This window comes from Tenrec ecaudatus, chromosome 12 (assembly GCF_050624435.1).
Source record: "Tenrec ecaudatus isolate mTenEca1 chromosome 12, mTenEca1.hap1, whole genome shotgun sequence".
Lineage (NCBI taxonomy): Eukaryota > Metazoa > Chordata > Mammalia > Afrosoricida > Tenrecidae > Tenrec > Tenrec ecaudatus.
The window spans coordinates 136,242,504-136,259,167 of record NC_134541.1 but is presented as its reverse complement, the minus strand read 5'-3'; the positions used below and the strand labels follow the sequence as shown (position 1 = coordinate 136,259,167).

The following is a 16,664-nucleotide window of genomic DNA, read 5'->3' as shown; positions in this document are numbered from 1 at the left end:
GGATGGTCTGTTAAACAAGAGCTGTAAGAGCCCCGATAAAATGATTTATTGATTTTTTAAAAAGATCAATTGAAATCGGTCTGGAGGCAGATGAAGCAATCGTTCAGATAAGGAGTCTGAAACCTACCCACACAGAGAATATTAAAAGAGAACCCTTGCTGAATAGATCGATGCACCAACTGGCGGGGGAAGCATTCAAAGCCAAAACTGTCAAGTAGCGGCAAGCAGCGGATGTTCTCCTCTTTTTTCTAAAAGGAAAACAAACAATAGCTTTTCATTAGAATAGGAAATGAAGACATTTCAAAGGACAATGATGATGATTTAACAAAGTAACTGAAAAGAGAAGTCTGCATCAGTCCTCACAGGAACATCGCTTATTCTCTTTATTAGTGTCAAAGTTCAAAAAGAATCGCTAAGGAAACACCAGAAGGCAGTGCCAGTGCGCTGTGACTGTTGCTAGGTACAGTTGCTGGTTCCAAGTCTCAGTGACTCTCTGTTACGTCAGAGCGGAGCGCTGCACAGCCCCGCCTCCTGCACAAGCGCCGCTTTCTTTAGACACAGGATTGAAGCCACAGCATCAAACCATCTCCTTGAGGAAGTCTTCTTTGACTCCGAGCCTCTACTTCACAAAGCATGGTGTCCTTTTCCAAGGACTATTCTCTCCTGATAACATGGCCAAAGCACTTGGGGCAGAGTCGCGCCAGCCTGGCTTCTAAGAGGTGCTCTGGCTGTCCATCTTCCGAGACAGCTCTGTCCATAGTATATTTAAGGTTCTTTGCCATAATTCACCATAATTCAGGAACACAATTCTTGTTCTTTACTCTTTTTTTTTTTACAGGTAGCTCTCACAAGATTTATTCCCCAGCAACCCCCACCCCCAGTTCACAGTGGAGGGCTAAGGAGATTCCGAGAAGGACCCCGGGTACAAGACACACCTTCCAAGGATGTTACACTCCTTCCTTACCTCCCTCTTTCCCATAGCTTCCAGACCTGACTACACACATGCAGACTTACCAAGTCCCACTCCTTTCCCATGCCTCTTTTTGTGTTCCATGTCAGAGCTCACCTGTAAGACACCTGGGCTCTGAGAGGTGGCCCAAACCTGAGGACCTTAAAGCAGGGGACTGCCCTTACCCCTCCCTAACACAAGTGTAAGCAACTATGCATCAGGCATCTAGCTCTTCTCCCTTCTCCCTGCCACCCCACCCCACCCCACCCCCAGCTTCTGTACCTTTCCAACAAGAAAGAGCAAGCATGTTAGCACACCCCCACTTGCAGCACATGAAAACGGGCTCTGCCCAACATCCCTCACCCAGGTCTGGGGACGCTGGGGAGTGGTCCCTGAGGATTGGCAAAGGGCTGATTTGCAGAGGGGAGAGGGGAGGAGTTTGGTTTCAGCTCTGAATGGGGAGGCAGAGGGGCGGTGGGCAGGCACGGACCCAGCATCAATGGCCATTTCAGGGTCGGTCTCACATGATTTCACAGGTGCCCCTCACTGGGATCTCTGCCGATTAGGGACCCCTTTTTGCAAACTGGGCTCCTCCATCCAGGCAGTGCTACCCAGACAGGGAGGCGCTGAAAGGAAAAATGGTGGAGGAGCTGACTAGGAAGAAGAGCTGGTAGGAGAGCTGGCAGCCCCTGGCATGAATGCCACTGGGCCGTTGTTTGTGAAGTGCTACTTTGTCAGCCCCCATGGAGTTGTTACTTCTCCAGAGGAGGAGCAGGGCAGAGAGGGGCACAGAAACGAATCTGCTATTGCTTGGCGTGTTGCTTGGGTGGATGGTCAGATGGAGCCAGGGGTTCACAGCACCAAAGACATGCAGGCCGCTCCAGAGGCTGGAGAAGCCCTCCCTGACCCTTGAGGCCTGCTGGCTCCAGCTCAGGGCTGTAGAAGAGGCCTAGCCCCACATCAGGTTCACATTTCAGAAGTTTCACAAGCATCATTCTGGAGGATTGCAGGTCAGGTCTCTAGAAATGGGGGTGGGAAGGCAGGCCTGTGCATAACCCGAGGACAAGCTTGCTTGGAGAAAGTCCCAACCAAACATGGTTTACTGACAGATGGAGACCCTCCTGGCCGTTGCCTGACTTGGGAGACTTTAGGGAGGTGACGCACAGAGGGAGAGATGGCTCTTGGCTCAGTGAGGACCCGAGCACCCATGTTGGGATGGAAACAGCATCTCCCTTCAAAGGGACCAACGCCCCTGGCTACTTTGTTGCCCTGGCAGAGAGGCCTCCCTGGGGGAGCGCTGCGGCTCCTGTCAGTGGCAGAGTTCGCAGGAGCCCAGCGGGCAGCAGGGCAGGGGGTCCTCTCTAAGCAGACTTCAGAGCATCGGTTGCCCAGCACACACAGGATATTCCAGGGGTAGCATCTGAGTGCTTCCCTTGCCCCTTCACCTACAATGGGATGGAGTGGGGTGAGGGAAAAGTAAACCACAGTGTTCCCCTCCCCTAAAAGAGTCCCTGCCTCAGTGGCTCCTGGAACTGGCAGGGTCCAGCTGATTCAGCTGTGACTGGTCAAGAAGTTCAAAGTCATCTCCCTCAGCATCTGTGTCCAGGTCTAAACTGGGGGCCCAGACGAAGCCTCTTGTGGCTCTTGTGGCTCTTCGGGGAGCAGGGTTGGAGGGACCTGGCTGTGAGGCCCCAGATAGGGCCAGCTGGATCATGCCCTGGGAGACCAGGCTGGCAAGGTTGCTGGTGAGGTTGGACCCTTCAGGCAGGGCCCCAAGCAGGAGTGCTGGCAGCACGGCCTCATCCTGGCTGGCAGGTGGGGCCTGGAGCTCCTCGGCCCCCGCCGGGGAGCGGTGCCTTAAACTGGGCAGCCCAATGCTGGTGTCGTCGTCGTCATCCAGGCCCGCAGGGTCCACATTAATGGAAGGGAAGTCTGGAAGGTCTCGGGCGAAGGACTCCTCTGGGTCACTGTGGCCGTCCAGGTCTTCAGAGCCTTCTGTGAGAGGCGTTTGGCCCCTGGAGAGATTGAAGGTGCCGTTGTTGGTACCGGAGACCTCTGCGTCGGAGTGCTCAGAGTCTGTGATGGCCAGCTCCCTGGCAACAGCAGAGTCATCGAGCTGAGGACAGAAGGCAGCGAGCTCTTCCTCCTCACTGTCACTGTGCTTGTCCAGGGCGCGTTCTGGGTGCAGGGCTCTGTGGCGCAGCTGTCTCTCTCGCTGCCTGGACAGCATGTAGCCGCGCACACTGAAATCCAGCCGCTGCAGAGCTGGCTTCAGCCGCAGGGAGGCTCGGTCCCACAGGCGGTGATACACAGCCAGGGGCCACATTATGACGGCAACTTTCCTGGGTTTTGCTTTTTGAAAAGCAAAAGATTCCTTATGAAAACGGTCCCACTAACCCAGACTCCAGCCAGGTGGTGGCAGAGCTCGGGCACGCTGAGCAGCTGAGGGTGCACAAAGCCCCAGCTTTCGTTGTCTAAGGCGCCGGGTCTTGGCACTTTCATTTCAGGCCAGATCTTGCTCCTCCACTGATCTGTGCACACGACGACCATCGAGCTGAACGCAAGCAAAAACACAGGGCGCAGGGGCGCCAGCGCAAAACACCAGAACGCTGCGTTCAGCCCCACGCACCACAGGGCGCTGCAAGCCGGCCGCTCCCACACCAAGGCTGCCTGCACCCGGCTCAGCAGCGGCTCGTAGGGCCCCAGCACCTGCACCAGGGCCCGCTGCGCCGCCTCCACCTGCTGCTCCCGCTCCCCGGAGCCTGACACGGGGCGGCGGCGCCCACCCCCTCATGCTCCGCCATCTCCCCCCTACTGCCACAACATCCGGGGCCCTGGCCTGGAGTCACAATCCTTGTTCTTTACTCTTTGTCTAGCTTTTGCAGTCCTATGGAGTGGTCAAAAATGCCATGGCTTGGATCAGACACACATTAATCCTCCAGGTGATGCCGGGCAGTAGATTTACTACAAAGGAATATGTCGTTTGGTTGCTTGACTGCTGCTTCTATGGACATTGATCGAGGATCCAAGTGACATAAAATACATTACTCTAAAATAGTAAATTATATTTCCATAGGAAAAAGGGGAATCCTGAGGAAACACAATCTATGTTAATGTATGTGAGGCAGCCAAGGGCAATTCTACACGCGTGAGCGAATAAAAACTTTGTGACTTCAGGTCTGTTACGTGCCCTCTGAGAACTTGTGTGAAATCAAATTGTTAAGGGAGTCTGTTTCTAATAACACCACCTTCGAAGCAGGACCCCGGTGGCATGTCCACTAGCTCAAATCCACCAGCCACTCCGAGGGAGGAAAATGAGGCTTTCTATTCCTGGAGCGAGGTGCAGTCTTGGGAAAATATGATCCTGTCAGCTCCCACAAAGATGACAGCCTTGGAAACCAGTATCATGTCCCTGCGTTGGAATGGATGCGAGGTGCAGTCTTGGGAAAATATGATCCTGTCAGCTCCCACAAAGATGACAGCCTTGGAAACCAGTATCATGTCCCTGCGTTGGAATGGATGTGACGGCAGTGGGTCCGAATTTTAAGTCCAGAAAGCACAGCACAAAGTTATTTTGTAAAAGAGTTAGTATCCTTTTATCCAAAAGAAGGGGGGGGGGAGGCGGGGCGTAAATGAAAGTATTCGCTCCCTTTAGAGCAGGTAATAATTTCAAAGCGAGACGATGCAAAGAAAGAGCAGAGACAGTAACAGAATAGCTACGAAAAGTAACTACTGGACTTAGAAAGCTGACAGACTAGGAGATCTTTGTAACCCTTTGAAAAATACATTCCCTTGGAAGCAGGGCAGTTTTTAAAAATGTGTAACATATGGGAACCCATTACAAGGATCTTCATATACCCTCCTCCTTGGGGGGCAGACAACAGGAAAGTGGGTGAAGGGAGACTCAGACACTGTAAGATATGACAAAATAATAATTTAGAAATTATCAAGGGTTCATGAGAGAGGGGGGAGCAGGGAGGGAGGGGGGAAATGGGAGCTGATCTCAGGGGCTCAAGTGGGAAGAGAATGCTTTGAAAATGATGGTGGCCTATGTGCAAATGTGCTTGACACATTGGAGGAATGTACGGCTTGCGGTAAGAGATGGAAGAAGGCACCCTGGTGGTGCTGTAAGATAGGTGTTGAGCTGCGAACCACCAGGTCGGTGGTTCAAACCACAGGAGAGATGTAAGAGCCCCCAATAAAAGTATTTTAAAATGTAACTACTGATATTCATCAAATTGCCAATTCTTATACAATCATATAGAAATAAATATCACTAAATGTGTATATATATATATATATATATCACACACGAATTATCACAATCCATGCATCCATCCTGTGTCAAGCACATTTATACATTTGTTGGCATCATCATTCTCAAAACATTGTCTTTTTATTTCTCTTTTAAAACTTTTTATTGTGGCTTGAGTGAGAGTTTGTAGAGAAAATTGTTTTTCCACCAGCAATTCATACACATTTTATCTTGTGGCATTGTCTGCAATCCCCACAATGTAGCAGCGCTCTTCCAGCTTCCTGTGCCTACTAGCTCCATTTGTCCCTCTTTCCCATGGCTTCCTGCCTTCTGAGCTCCATCCATAGGCAAACAGTGCCCTTGGATGGCCTATGATCGATTTTTCCAAGGAGCGCATACCTCCCTGGGGTTCATGTTCATCTTATAGGTCTGTCTAGTGTTGGGCTGGAAGTTGAGCCATGGGGGTGGAGGCTCTGTAGGGGTTATAGTAATGGATCTTTTGGAAGATCGCCAGGTCTTTTTACCATGGTGTCATTGATTCAAGTCCAGAACCTCTGAAGTGTGGTGAAGAAAGCAGATACTGCCCGGCTGTCAATCGGAATAGTGTCTGGGATCTTAAAGGTTTGTATTCAAACAAGCAGCCATCTAAGCAAAGAGTCAACTGAGCCCACATGGAAGAACCACCCCAGCTTGTGTGATCCAGAGATGACAATGACCAAACTGGAATACGATGAGGGGAAAAGCAGCACAGCAAAAAATTATGAACACCCAATTTGTGGAGGGCTGTTGGAGGAGAGGGGCGGTGGGAGCCCAAAACCCACCTGCAGAGTATCTGGTCAGACTGAGCCACTGGCAGATCTGATCAGCCTTAATATCAGGCAGAGGCCATTGTAGTCTTGATCCTGCTCGATCAAACTCAACACTCGGCCTGTTGACCACCCTACAGACGTGACCTGAATTTGTTCTGGGTGCAAGTATCGCTTACTGGTTCTTCCCTGGCCTTTTAAAACACTGTTGGGGGTCTTTTCCTCCTTACACATTATTAGTGTTTCCGTCTGTATACGATTGTTTTTATCTTACCACCTTAGCGTGATTTTGTGTCTTAGTGTTTTCTTTGCATCTCCCAGCTGCGAAGCACAGCAGGCGTGGACACACAATGGTAATAACGTATACAAGGGGATATAGGGAATACGGGGCTGAGGAAGGGGGATAGAGAGGGAAAAGGGATTTCGGGTTAACTAATGAAGATGGCAGGAGGGGGGTAGCACAAGAACGGATTGTGTTTGCACAAATCATCTGAAAGGCGATTTAACCATGGGGGAGTGCTCTAAAATTGATGTGGAGGGTGAGTGTACAAGTCTCCTTGATGTGATTGAATGGTTGAACTATTGAATCATATAATATGTAAATTACTAGCCAATCAAACTGTTAGCAGTAGAGCACATTAACTGTTGATATTAACCATTGACTCAACCCAAAGAAGAGTTAACGTTATATGAGTGAGAAAATGAGTGACCAGACAATAATGGCCCCTGAGTTTATATATATATATATGAAAATGGAAGCTTTGGAAGGTAAACAAGATCAGCATTTCAGAAGAAAAGAGCAGGCAGCTGACAACACATGCAAACTGTCATGTGGGAAAGAGGTTTTATTTATTTATTTATAATTAAAAGATCATTTTATTGGGGACTCTTACAACTCTTGTTACACTCCATCCATCAATTGCATCAGGCGTGTTTGTACATATGTTGCCTTCATTCTTTTTTAGACATTTACTTTCTATTGAGACCTTGCAATCAACTCCTCTTTTCCCCTCCCCACTCATAACCCCTTGATAGATTATAAATTATTATTATTTTCATTTCTTACACCGAACACTGTCTACCTTCCCTCGTGTTTTCTGTTGTTCTTCCCCATGGAGAGGGGTGCATGGTTATGTGTCAATCATTGTGGTCAGTTCCCCTTTCTCTTCCCCTTCCCCCTACCCTTCTGGTATTGCTATTCCCACTTCTGTTCCTGGATTCTGTGTGTCGCGAGCCCCTATCTCTTATCAATACCTGTGTACATGCTCCGATCTAGTCTGAATTGAGAAGCAGCACTGTGGTCGTAATGAATGGGGGTGAGGAACGAGATTGACTTTATTTTACAAAAGCTTAAGAGAATGACAAAAGGCAACATGTTCCAAAAAGCAAATTTTACACAATTTACCAGAAGGTCTATTAACAGTATCAAAAAATTAAATGGGGAAAAAATTACATGGGTTTGCTTAAGGGGCCTTGCTTTCCAACACACAGGAGCGAGGGGGCGGAAATAGGCATTCTCACACATTGGTGGTGGGTGAATTAGTATGATATCTTTACAGGGCAATCAAGTAATTACTAGCACAGTTTATGATGCATATACTTTCTGACCCAACAATTCTGTTTCTAGGTAGGTGGCCCAGTAGCTACATGGAAGGTAAGATGCTCAATGTGGCCGAGTATGACAGTAAACACACCAAACTCACTGCCATCAGGGCGATTCCAACTCACAGCAGCCCTTCACGATGGAGGAGAACTGCCGGGCCGGGGGGTGGGGTGGCGGGGTTCCCAAGGCTGTCACTCTTTACAGGAGCAGACAGCCTCATCTTTCTCCCATGGAGTGGCTGGTGGCTTTGAACTGTTAACGTTGTCATTAGCAGCCCAACATGTAACCAATATACCACCCAGGCTCCTACAAATGAGTAAGGAACATCCAGAAATACCTAGCTGTTCAGAGGAGGCAGGTTATTGAAGGACACTACATTCGCATGCAGGAATTACACCTCAACACGAAGACGAAATAAACCCATCTACATGGCCCAGTAAGCAACATCATGATAAACAGAGAAAAGACTGAGGTTGTTAAGAAATTCATTTTACTTGGACCCACAAAACCACGTGCGGGGAAACATCCTGCACCGTGTGGACCAGACCACTGTGAGCCATAGAAGGTTCTCTTTGGCAAATTTTCTGGAAGTAGAGCATCCGGCTTTTTTTCCTAGTCTGTTTTAGTCTGGGATGCTCCCCAGACACCTGTTCATCAACACAGCAACATGCAACTCTCTACTGACAAGTGATGACTTGTATACTCAGGTGCACTGGCAAGAACGCAAAGCTGGGTCTTCTATATAAACTAAAGCACACACACACACACACACCTCACTGCTGAGTGAGTCAATTCCGACTCTTTATGACGCTATAGGACAGAGTAGAACAGCCCCTGTTGGTTTCTGAGACTGTCACTCTTTCTGGGGGGACAGAACCATGGACTACCAAAAGAACAAACAAATCTGTCCTTGAACAGAAAAGAAGAAGAAGAAAAAATCTGTCCTCGAAGAAGGACATCCAGAATGCTCTGTAGAGGCAAGGATGGGAAGGTTTTCATGTCAGGTACTTTGGACATGGGCTCAGGAGAGTCCAGTCCCTGGAGAAGGACGTCATGCTTGCTAAAGTGGAGGGGGACACAAAAGAGGAAAGCCCTCGACAAGCCGATGGACAGTGGCTGCCACAATGGACTCGAACATAAGAACAATGGTGAGGATGGTGCTAGACCAGGTGGTGCTTCATTCTGACTCGACGGCACCTAACAAGAGCAATTCTTTATGAAAGTGGAAAGTCTCATCTCTCTCTCACAGAGCAGCTGGTGGATTTGAACCCCTGACCTTGTGTTAACAGCCCTATTTGTAATCCACTACATCACCAGGGCTTCCCTATACAGAGTAAGAAATCTCCCACAAAATCACCAATGCCTCTTTTTTTTTTTTTAAAGACTAGTCAAGTGCAGCAGTGAGGGGGGTAGACAAATAGGTCGACCAGTAATTGACTGTAAGCAATCATTGTGAGATCTCACTACCTTCGGCCCAGCCAATGCCTCATTTTTAGCTATGCTTTATCTGAATGCAAATTACCATATGCAGTCCCCAAATTGAGGCTCATCCTAACATGAAGCTGAGAAGCATCTGGTCTATTCAGTAAAATAACCCACGATACCACACAACACCTTAAAGTCATTTCCTCTTAACGGATGTGGGCGGTTCTGGAGTTTTAATTTGTTTATCTTGAGTGCTAAGTAGTCTTTTGTATAATCAGCAAGGCCTACAGGCACCAGAAACTCTTAACAAGTATTTAACTCGATGTTAATATTTAACTCTAATCAGTGTAAAAATTTCAAAGGAGCAATCATAAGCCTCTAGCATGTCCGTCTATACCAGTTTCCTGAGTTGGTATTTTGAAATCATATGATCTCATTGAAATGGAAAATGCAGAGTGGTGTTGAAGCACATACTCACAGATGGTACAACTCTTCTTGACATAATTGAACTACTGAATTGTACACTCTGTGGATTATGGGCCAACAAAGACGTGTTTAAAAAAAAAAGGTACACTCACTGTTTGTTCATCATCTCGTCTTTGGGGGGGCACAGCCATCAGTTTTTCCACCACGTCCAACCAAAGGGGCTGATGACAGAGAAATAAACACCTTTTAAAACTGACCAGACCCATTTCTATATAAAACGGTACATTCCTAAAAATGTAAGTTAGATGAATAAGGGATTCTAAAACAGACATTATTCCAAGTTTTATCTGTTAGCCCACACTATTGAGTTAGGTTTAAAATGGTAAATGCCTAGCTAACCAGGTGTCTACGTAATAAATAATAATATTTGCCTTACCGTGTTCAGGAACACTCTTAAACATAAACACATTAACAACAAAAATCTTCAGAAAATTAAACTCCCTTTTGAAATCAAGAGAACATTCTTCTTTCGAGGGAATTTTGCTTTTAAAAGAACTGAGAGAACTAGGGAGGCTCCACTCCCAGAAAGGTTTACGGGGAAGGCAAGGTGGTTAGGATGTAGTATTGTAGAAGCATTGCGAAGCAGAATGGAAAAAAAAAAATCACAAGTCCCTCAGACTCTGAACTCAAATAAAGGTAAATCTCGTTTACAGAGCATCTGCCTATCGGAGACTTTGCATTGCTCAGGGGAGGATTGTCCTCTAGCTCCTCTCATCCCCACAGGATCATTGCCCGGGAACCGGGGAAAAATTCAGACCCAGGAAGAAGAAATCAACTTACTTGCCCACCGTTTCAGCTCGGCAGCAGACTAAATCTGGTCGGACGCCTCTGGTGCTGTTCTTTCTCCTGTCCCCGTTTGTGGACCAGATAAGTATTCCCTGGACTTGCAACAGTTCGGGACAGAGGAGGAGGAAAGATACAGGAGAACACATTGTGCTGATTTCGCAGCAGAAGGGCCTGAGAAGGTCACACTACCCTACTTTGGAGTACAAGGGAAAGATACTGAGAAGATGGGGCATGTTTTCAAAAGCGAAGTATATAGATCTAGAAATGAGAAAAGCAAAGAGGATCAAAGCGCAGCTCTGTGCCATGCTTTCTTCGCTTGATCTGTCCTGAACGCTCTTCCACTTCAGTAGAGGCGCCCTCTCCCCGATCAACAGTCGCTGTGAATAGGAATGGACTCAATGGCAATGAGTTGGGAATTGTGTGAAGTGTTCTCCAATGCAGAAGGTGCCCCCCTTTTCTTCTTCTATAAATCAGTTTATTGGGGGCTTGTACAACTCTCATCATAATCCATACATCCATCCATTGTGTCGGGTACATTTGTACATTTGTTGCCATCATGTGAGACACAAAAAGACTGTTCCCCAGCTGGACTCCCCCAAATATATATGTGAGACCTAGGACACTTGCAACTAATGGTAAATTATTTTCAAGTTATCTCCCTGAAGACACCAGCCATCCAGAGCAAGCAGACACCATTGTTTTTCCCACAATAGGTGGGGCTCACTCCATGCTGTTAGGGATAGTGGACTGCTTCCCCTAAAAGCTTAGGCTAAATAAAGTCTCCACCTCAAGGGCAATCAAGGTTAGGTCCCCATCATGAATCTAGGATCCACCCATCTTGTCACATGTGTACCCCCAATCCCTCCCCTTCCTACTTGTATATACCCTTAGATCTCCCCCTCTTATTACTGCATTGCCTATAGTACAACCCCTTCCTGTGACATATGTCTTTACCTGTAATTAGGGGGCTTGCAAACCCTTAAAAAGATATATAGCCTGGGTTAGTAATACATAGCTCTCTCCTGTTCTCTCTCCTGCCCTGTACCACCACGAGGAGCTGAGGTGAGCATACGACTATGAAATGTGTCTGACTTCTTTATTTTACTCTTTCACCTATCGCTCTTACTCTCTATGACTTTATTATAATCTTTGTATATCTTAACATACAATTGCACTTACTGAACCCATGATTAGTTGGAGGGGGGAGCTGGCAACCCCCACACCATCATCATTCTCAAAACATTTTTTCTACTTAAGCCCTTGATATCAGCTCCTCATTTTCCCCCTCCCTCTACGCCCACACCCTCATGAACTCTTGATAAATTATAAATTATTATTTTGTCATGTATTACACTGTCCGACATCTCTTCACCCACTTTTCTGTTGTCCGTCCCCCAGGGAGGGGAGTATATGTAGATCCTTGTGATCAGTTCCCTCTTTCTACCCCACCTTCCCCTTTCCCTCCTGATATTGCTACTCTCATTATTGGTCCTGAGGGGTTTATCTCTCCTGGATTCCCTGTGTTTCCAGTTCTATCTGTACCAGTGTACATCCTCTGGCCTAGCCAGACTTGCAAGGTAGAATTGGGATGATAGTGGGGGGAGGAGAATTTAAGAACTAGAGGAAAGTTGTATGTTTCATCGTTGTTACACTGCAACCTCACTGGCTTGTCCCCTCCCTGAGACCCTTCTGTAAGGGGATGTCCAGTTGCCTACAGATGGACTTTGGGTCCCCACTCCACACTCCCCCTCATTCATGATATGATTTTTTTGTTCTTTGATGCCTGATACCTGATCCCACCAACACCTCATGATCACGCAGGCTGGTGTGCTTCTTCCATGTGGGCTTTGTTGCTTCTGAGCTAGATGGCCTCTTGTTTACCTTCAAGCCTTTAAGACCCCAAATGCTAGCTATATCTTTTGATAGCCGGGCACCATCAGCTTTCTTGACCACATTTGCTCATGCACCCGCTTTGTCTACAGAAACATGCGCTTTTCTATGGTCTGATTGATTCTCGTCTAGTCGATAGGAAGCCTCCATATGTATTTGGAATGATCCCTGGTGGTGCAGTGGTTAAAGCTCAAGTGCTATCCAGATGGTAGGCTGAACCCAGCAGCTGTTCCTTTAGAGCAGAGGTGGGGGACCTATATCTGCCCAGGGTCGTTGATATATTTATAACATCATTCGTAGGCCATCACAGTCCAACATTGAATCAACTCACCCCTAATGTGTTGGCTGGAGCTGCTTCTCTTTGGGGAGGTGTGTGAAGTTAGCTGGTATTGATGATGTCTCACTCAGCCTGGACATTCCCCACCTCTGCTCTAGAGAAATGTGTGCTTCTACAGAGATAATACTTTGGAAACCATCTGGGGAAGTTCTACTTTGTCTTAGAAGAGTTTCTGACCATCAGGATTGACTGGACAGCAGTGGTTTGGGTTTTGGTACATTTATTTGGAGTCCTTGGATGATGAAAACCATTAGAAGTTCTAAAGTTGTCAGCTACTAGTGCAAAGGTTAGAGGTTCAGGTCCACTCAGAGACAACTGGTAAGGAAAATCTAGCAATCTACTTCCAGAATCCGACACACATGAAGTCTCCAATCAGAGTCAACTGCTTTGGGGTTATTTTTTTAAGTGCCTTGTGCTAAAATTTATTCAGATAATTATTAGAAATTCAAATTTAAGTAGGCTTGCTTCATCCTATCTAGAACCAAACTGAGCTCACCTCACTGAGTGATTCTGACTTACAGCGGCCCCTAGGGCAAAGTAGAAGGACGCCTTTTGGAGCCTGTGGATCAGACAGCCTCATCTTTCTCCCGAGGAGTGGCCGGGAGGTCCAAATGGGTGACTTTTTGGTTGACAGCCCAATGTATAAACCACGATGTCAGCAGAGCTGCTTACGTGTGATGCAATACAGCAAATTTGGAAAACATGCTTGATGGTCTGTGTTCTTTTTCTATATTCATTGCCCAGGATTTAAGGAAAATCTCTGAAGTTGTAGGGCTCTTAGGGAGAGGACTACAAACATGGACTCCAACATGGTGGTGGTTGTACTGGAAACCATTGACACAGGTCTTGAGTCTGGACCTAAACCCACTGCCACTCTGCATGTGGAGTAGAACTGTCCCCTCAGGTTTCCAAGGCTGTATGTCTGTACAGAAACACTACCCCTTCTTCCTCTCTTGGATCCACTGGTGGGTTCAAACCACTGACCTTCGGAGGCAGCTAGCATAACCATGTCCAACCGAAATACAGCTTAATAGCATCGTGCCAGTGGTCACAGCAGTTTCCTTGAGGTCATATGATAAACAAACAAACAAACAAACTCACTGCTATGGAGTCAATGACTCATAGTGACCCTAAAGGACAGGGTAGCACTGCTCCTGTGAGTTTCTGAAACTATAACTCTTTATGGCAGTAGAAAGCCTCATCTTCCTCCCAAGGCATGGCTGGTGGTTTTGAACTGTGACCTTGTGGCTAGCAGCCCATGGAGTAACCATTACATCACCAGGGCTCCCTCTTAAGACACAGTAGATAGTACAGACATTTGATACTCATGAACAACCTGAGATATGCAAATATCACACCTTGCTTGTTAAAGCAAAGAGGACTTAAAGCACTTCCTGCTGAAGATCAAAGATCACCATATGGATTACATCCTAACAAAGAAAGCAAAAATCCTTAAACCTGGACCAAGAAGCAGCATCATGATAAATGGAGAAAAGATTGAAGCTCTCAAGGATATCATTTTTCATGTCCTCAGTCAACGCCCATGGAAGCAGCAGTGAAGAAATAAAAAAACGCATTGTATTGGCCAAACCTGTTTGCAAAAGATTTCTTTCCCAAAAAAACCAAACTCACTGTCATTGAGTCAATTCCAACTTAAAGAGTGTGCCACCCTATAGGACAGGGTCGAGCTGCCCCTCTGGCTTCTGAGACTGTAACTTGTTTCCGGAGTAGAAAGCTTCATCTTACTTGCAGTTAGGAGCGCAGTGAGTATCCACTACATCCCCGGGGCACCAAAGATCTCTTTACAGTGTTGAGAAGCAAAGCTGTCACTTTGCAGACCAAGGTGCACCCACTCTGATGTAAGCCATCCAGCCCCTTATATGCATTCAAAAGATGTACATTGAATAAGGAAGGACAGGAAAATGGATGCCTTTGAATGATGGTGTTGACAAAGTGTTGAAAATACCGCGGGCTGCCAGGGCTCTGACAGTGCTGTCCCGTGAGCATTGGCCAGCTAACCTCCAGGCTGGTTGTTCACACCTTACCAGCCCACCCTCAGTAGACAGATGAGGCTATCGTGTTCGGTAAAGATTTACAGCCTGGGCAACCCGACCTACAGTCGTTACGTGTCGGAATCCACTGGAGGGCAGTGGGTGATGGACGGCGAGAACAAACACCTACAGCCACAATGTTTCCTAGAATCGAGCTTGAAGAGACTTGTCCCTGGTCCTTTTGATCCGTTACCGGGAGAGACCAGTCCTTGAAAAGGGACACCATGCTTAGGACAACCGAGGGGGCATGAACGCGAGGAAGACGCTCCGCCAATGATGGGCACAGTGGCCGCGACCGTGGTGGTGACGATGGCGCAGGGCTGGACGGTGTCGTTCCCTTGTGCATGGGAACCAGGCTGGGTTGCCGACGCCCGTGCCGGGAGAGGAGGCGCTGAGGGCTGCGGTGCAGGCCGCTCCATGGGCGGCCGGGGCACCGCAGGTGGGAAGGCGACGCAGGCGACGGCGGCGTGGGGGGAGGCGGCCTAGGCCCCCGTGGCGCATGCGTACGTACGTGTGTGCGTGCGTGCGTTCCGAGGCGCGGAGACCGCGCCGTCGCCATGACGACGAGGCTGGTCCAGTACGGGGGGGAGGGCCCCAGGTGCCCGCCCCGCGCCGCGCTCTGGCCCCGCGGCGACCGCAGCTTCCGGGGGCGGGGCCGCGCGCCCTTCGTCTGCGGAGACCGGTGAGTGCGGGCCCGGGGCCGCGGGGAGACGGGGGCGGCCTCGCCCCTCCCACCGCAGACGCGTCTCCAGGGCCCGCGCCTTCCGCCTCCCGCCTCCCGCGCCCGGAAGCGCGGCGGCGGGGACCCCGGGCGGGCGGGGAGGGCACGGCGGCGGCGCGGCCCGCGCGGTGGGTCGCCGGGAGCGTGGAGACGGCCGAGCGTTGGTTGCTCTGCTCTCTTCACCGCAATCATGATGACTATGCATTCCCCCACCTGCCCTGGAAACGGCACCAAAAGAGACGGAAAAAGAAGAACAATCTAGGAAATTAGTGTATGGTGCGGATGATGTCATTTGGGGAAAAGTTGCCTGATCGTAAGGAAATAAAAAAATCACCCTACTTGTCTAAAGATACTTGCAAGTGATGGTTATCTGGGCACTCGGCTTTCCTTTTTTTTTTTTTTTTTTTTGTGAAAATTCTAATGTGAGCCCCAGTTTATGTCTTAGTCTGTGGCCTTTTAAAAAAAAATCACTTTACTAGGGGCTCGTACAACTCATCACAACCCATCCATCTATCCCTTGTGTCAAGCACATTTGTACATATGTTGCCCTCATCATTCTCAAGACATTTGCTTTTCTACTTGAACCCTTGATAACAGCTCCTCATTTTTCCCCTCCCTCCCTGCTCCCCCTCCTTTTTCCCTCATGAGCCCTTGATAATTTATAAAGTATTATTATTTTGTCATATCTTACACTGTCCGACATCTCCCTTCACCCACTTTTCTGTTGTCCATCCCCCAGGGAGGAGGTTATATGTAGATCCTTGTAATTGGTACCCCCTTTCTACCCTCTACCCTACCTTCCCTCCACCTGATTCTATCTTCTTTTTGTGTATATGGGGGGTGGGGGGAGTGACAGTGCCGCTTGTAATTGTGAAAAATGAATGGCCCTTGTGGTGGTGTGTGCCCACCCATTAATCACTCACGCCCTTGAGCCAATTCTGACTCACCGTGGCCCTATATGACAGGATCGAACTGCCCCTGTAGGTTTCTGAGACCATAACTCTTTTGGGGGATTTAGCCTCATCTTTGTCCTGAGGAGCAGCTGATGGCTTCAAACTGTCGACCTTTTGGTTCACAACCCAAAGCATAACCACTGTGCCACCACAACTCTGTCTGTGATAGGGTAGAAGTGCCCCAAGTTTCCTAGGACGAAATCTTTACTGGAGCAGATTGACACCTTTTTTCTCCCAAGAGGCGCTGGTGGATGTGAACGACTGGTCCTCTCGTTAGCAGCCCAGTGATTAGCTCTTGTGTCAAGGATAAGTAGATATATTGTGCTAATGCCGTAGATTATTATGCCACTACTTAATTGAATAAGAAAGGTTTGTATTTACAGATGAGAAAAACTCTAAGAG

The 16,664-nt window shown here is 48.1% G+C and overlaps 1 protein-coding gene and 1 pseudogene across 1 annotated transcript in view; both read right to left on the bottom strand.

Annotated features, from left to right (window-relative positions):
* Nucleotides 1-11,118, bottom strand: part of SEPTIN14 (septin 14) — a 33,616-nt gene extending 22,498 nt beyond the window's left edge. Inside the window, exons 1-3 of the mRNA XM_075528552.1 lie at nucleotides 10,305-11,118; nucleotides 9,617-9,685; nucleotides 128-248 (exon numbers count right to left, since the gene is read on the bottom strand). Of these exons, the coding sequence (XP_075384667.1) occupies nucleotides 128-248; nucleotides 9,617-9,655 (160 nt within the window). The 5' untranslated portion in view covers nucleotides 9,656-9,685; nucleotides 10,305-11,118. The remainder of the gene's footprint in view (nucleotides 1-127; nucleotides 249-9,616; nucleotides 9,686-10,304) is intronic.
* On the bottom strand, nucleotides 1,816-7,274 carry LOC142422259 (reticulophagy regulator 3 pseudogene; annotated as a pseudogene).
* Nucleotides 11,119-16,664: the final 5,546 nt, after the last annotated feature.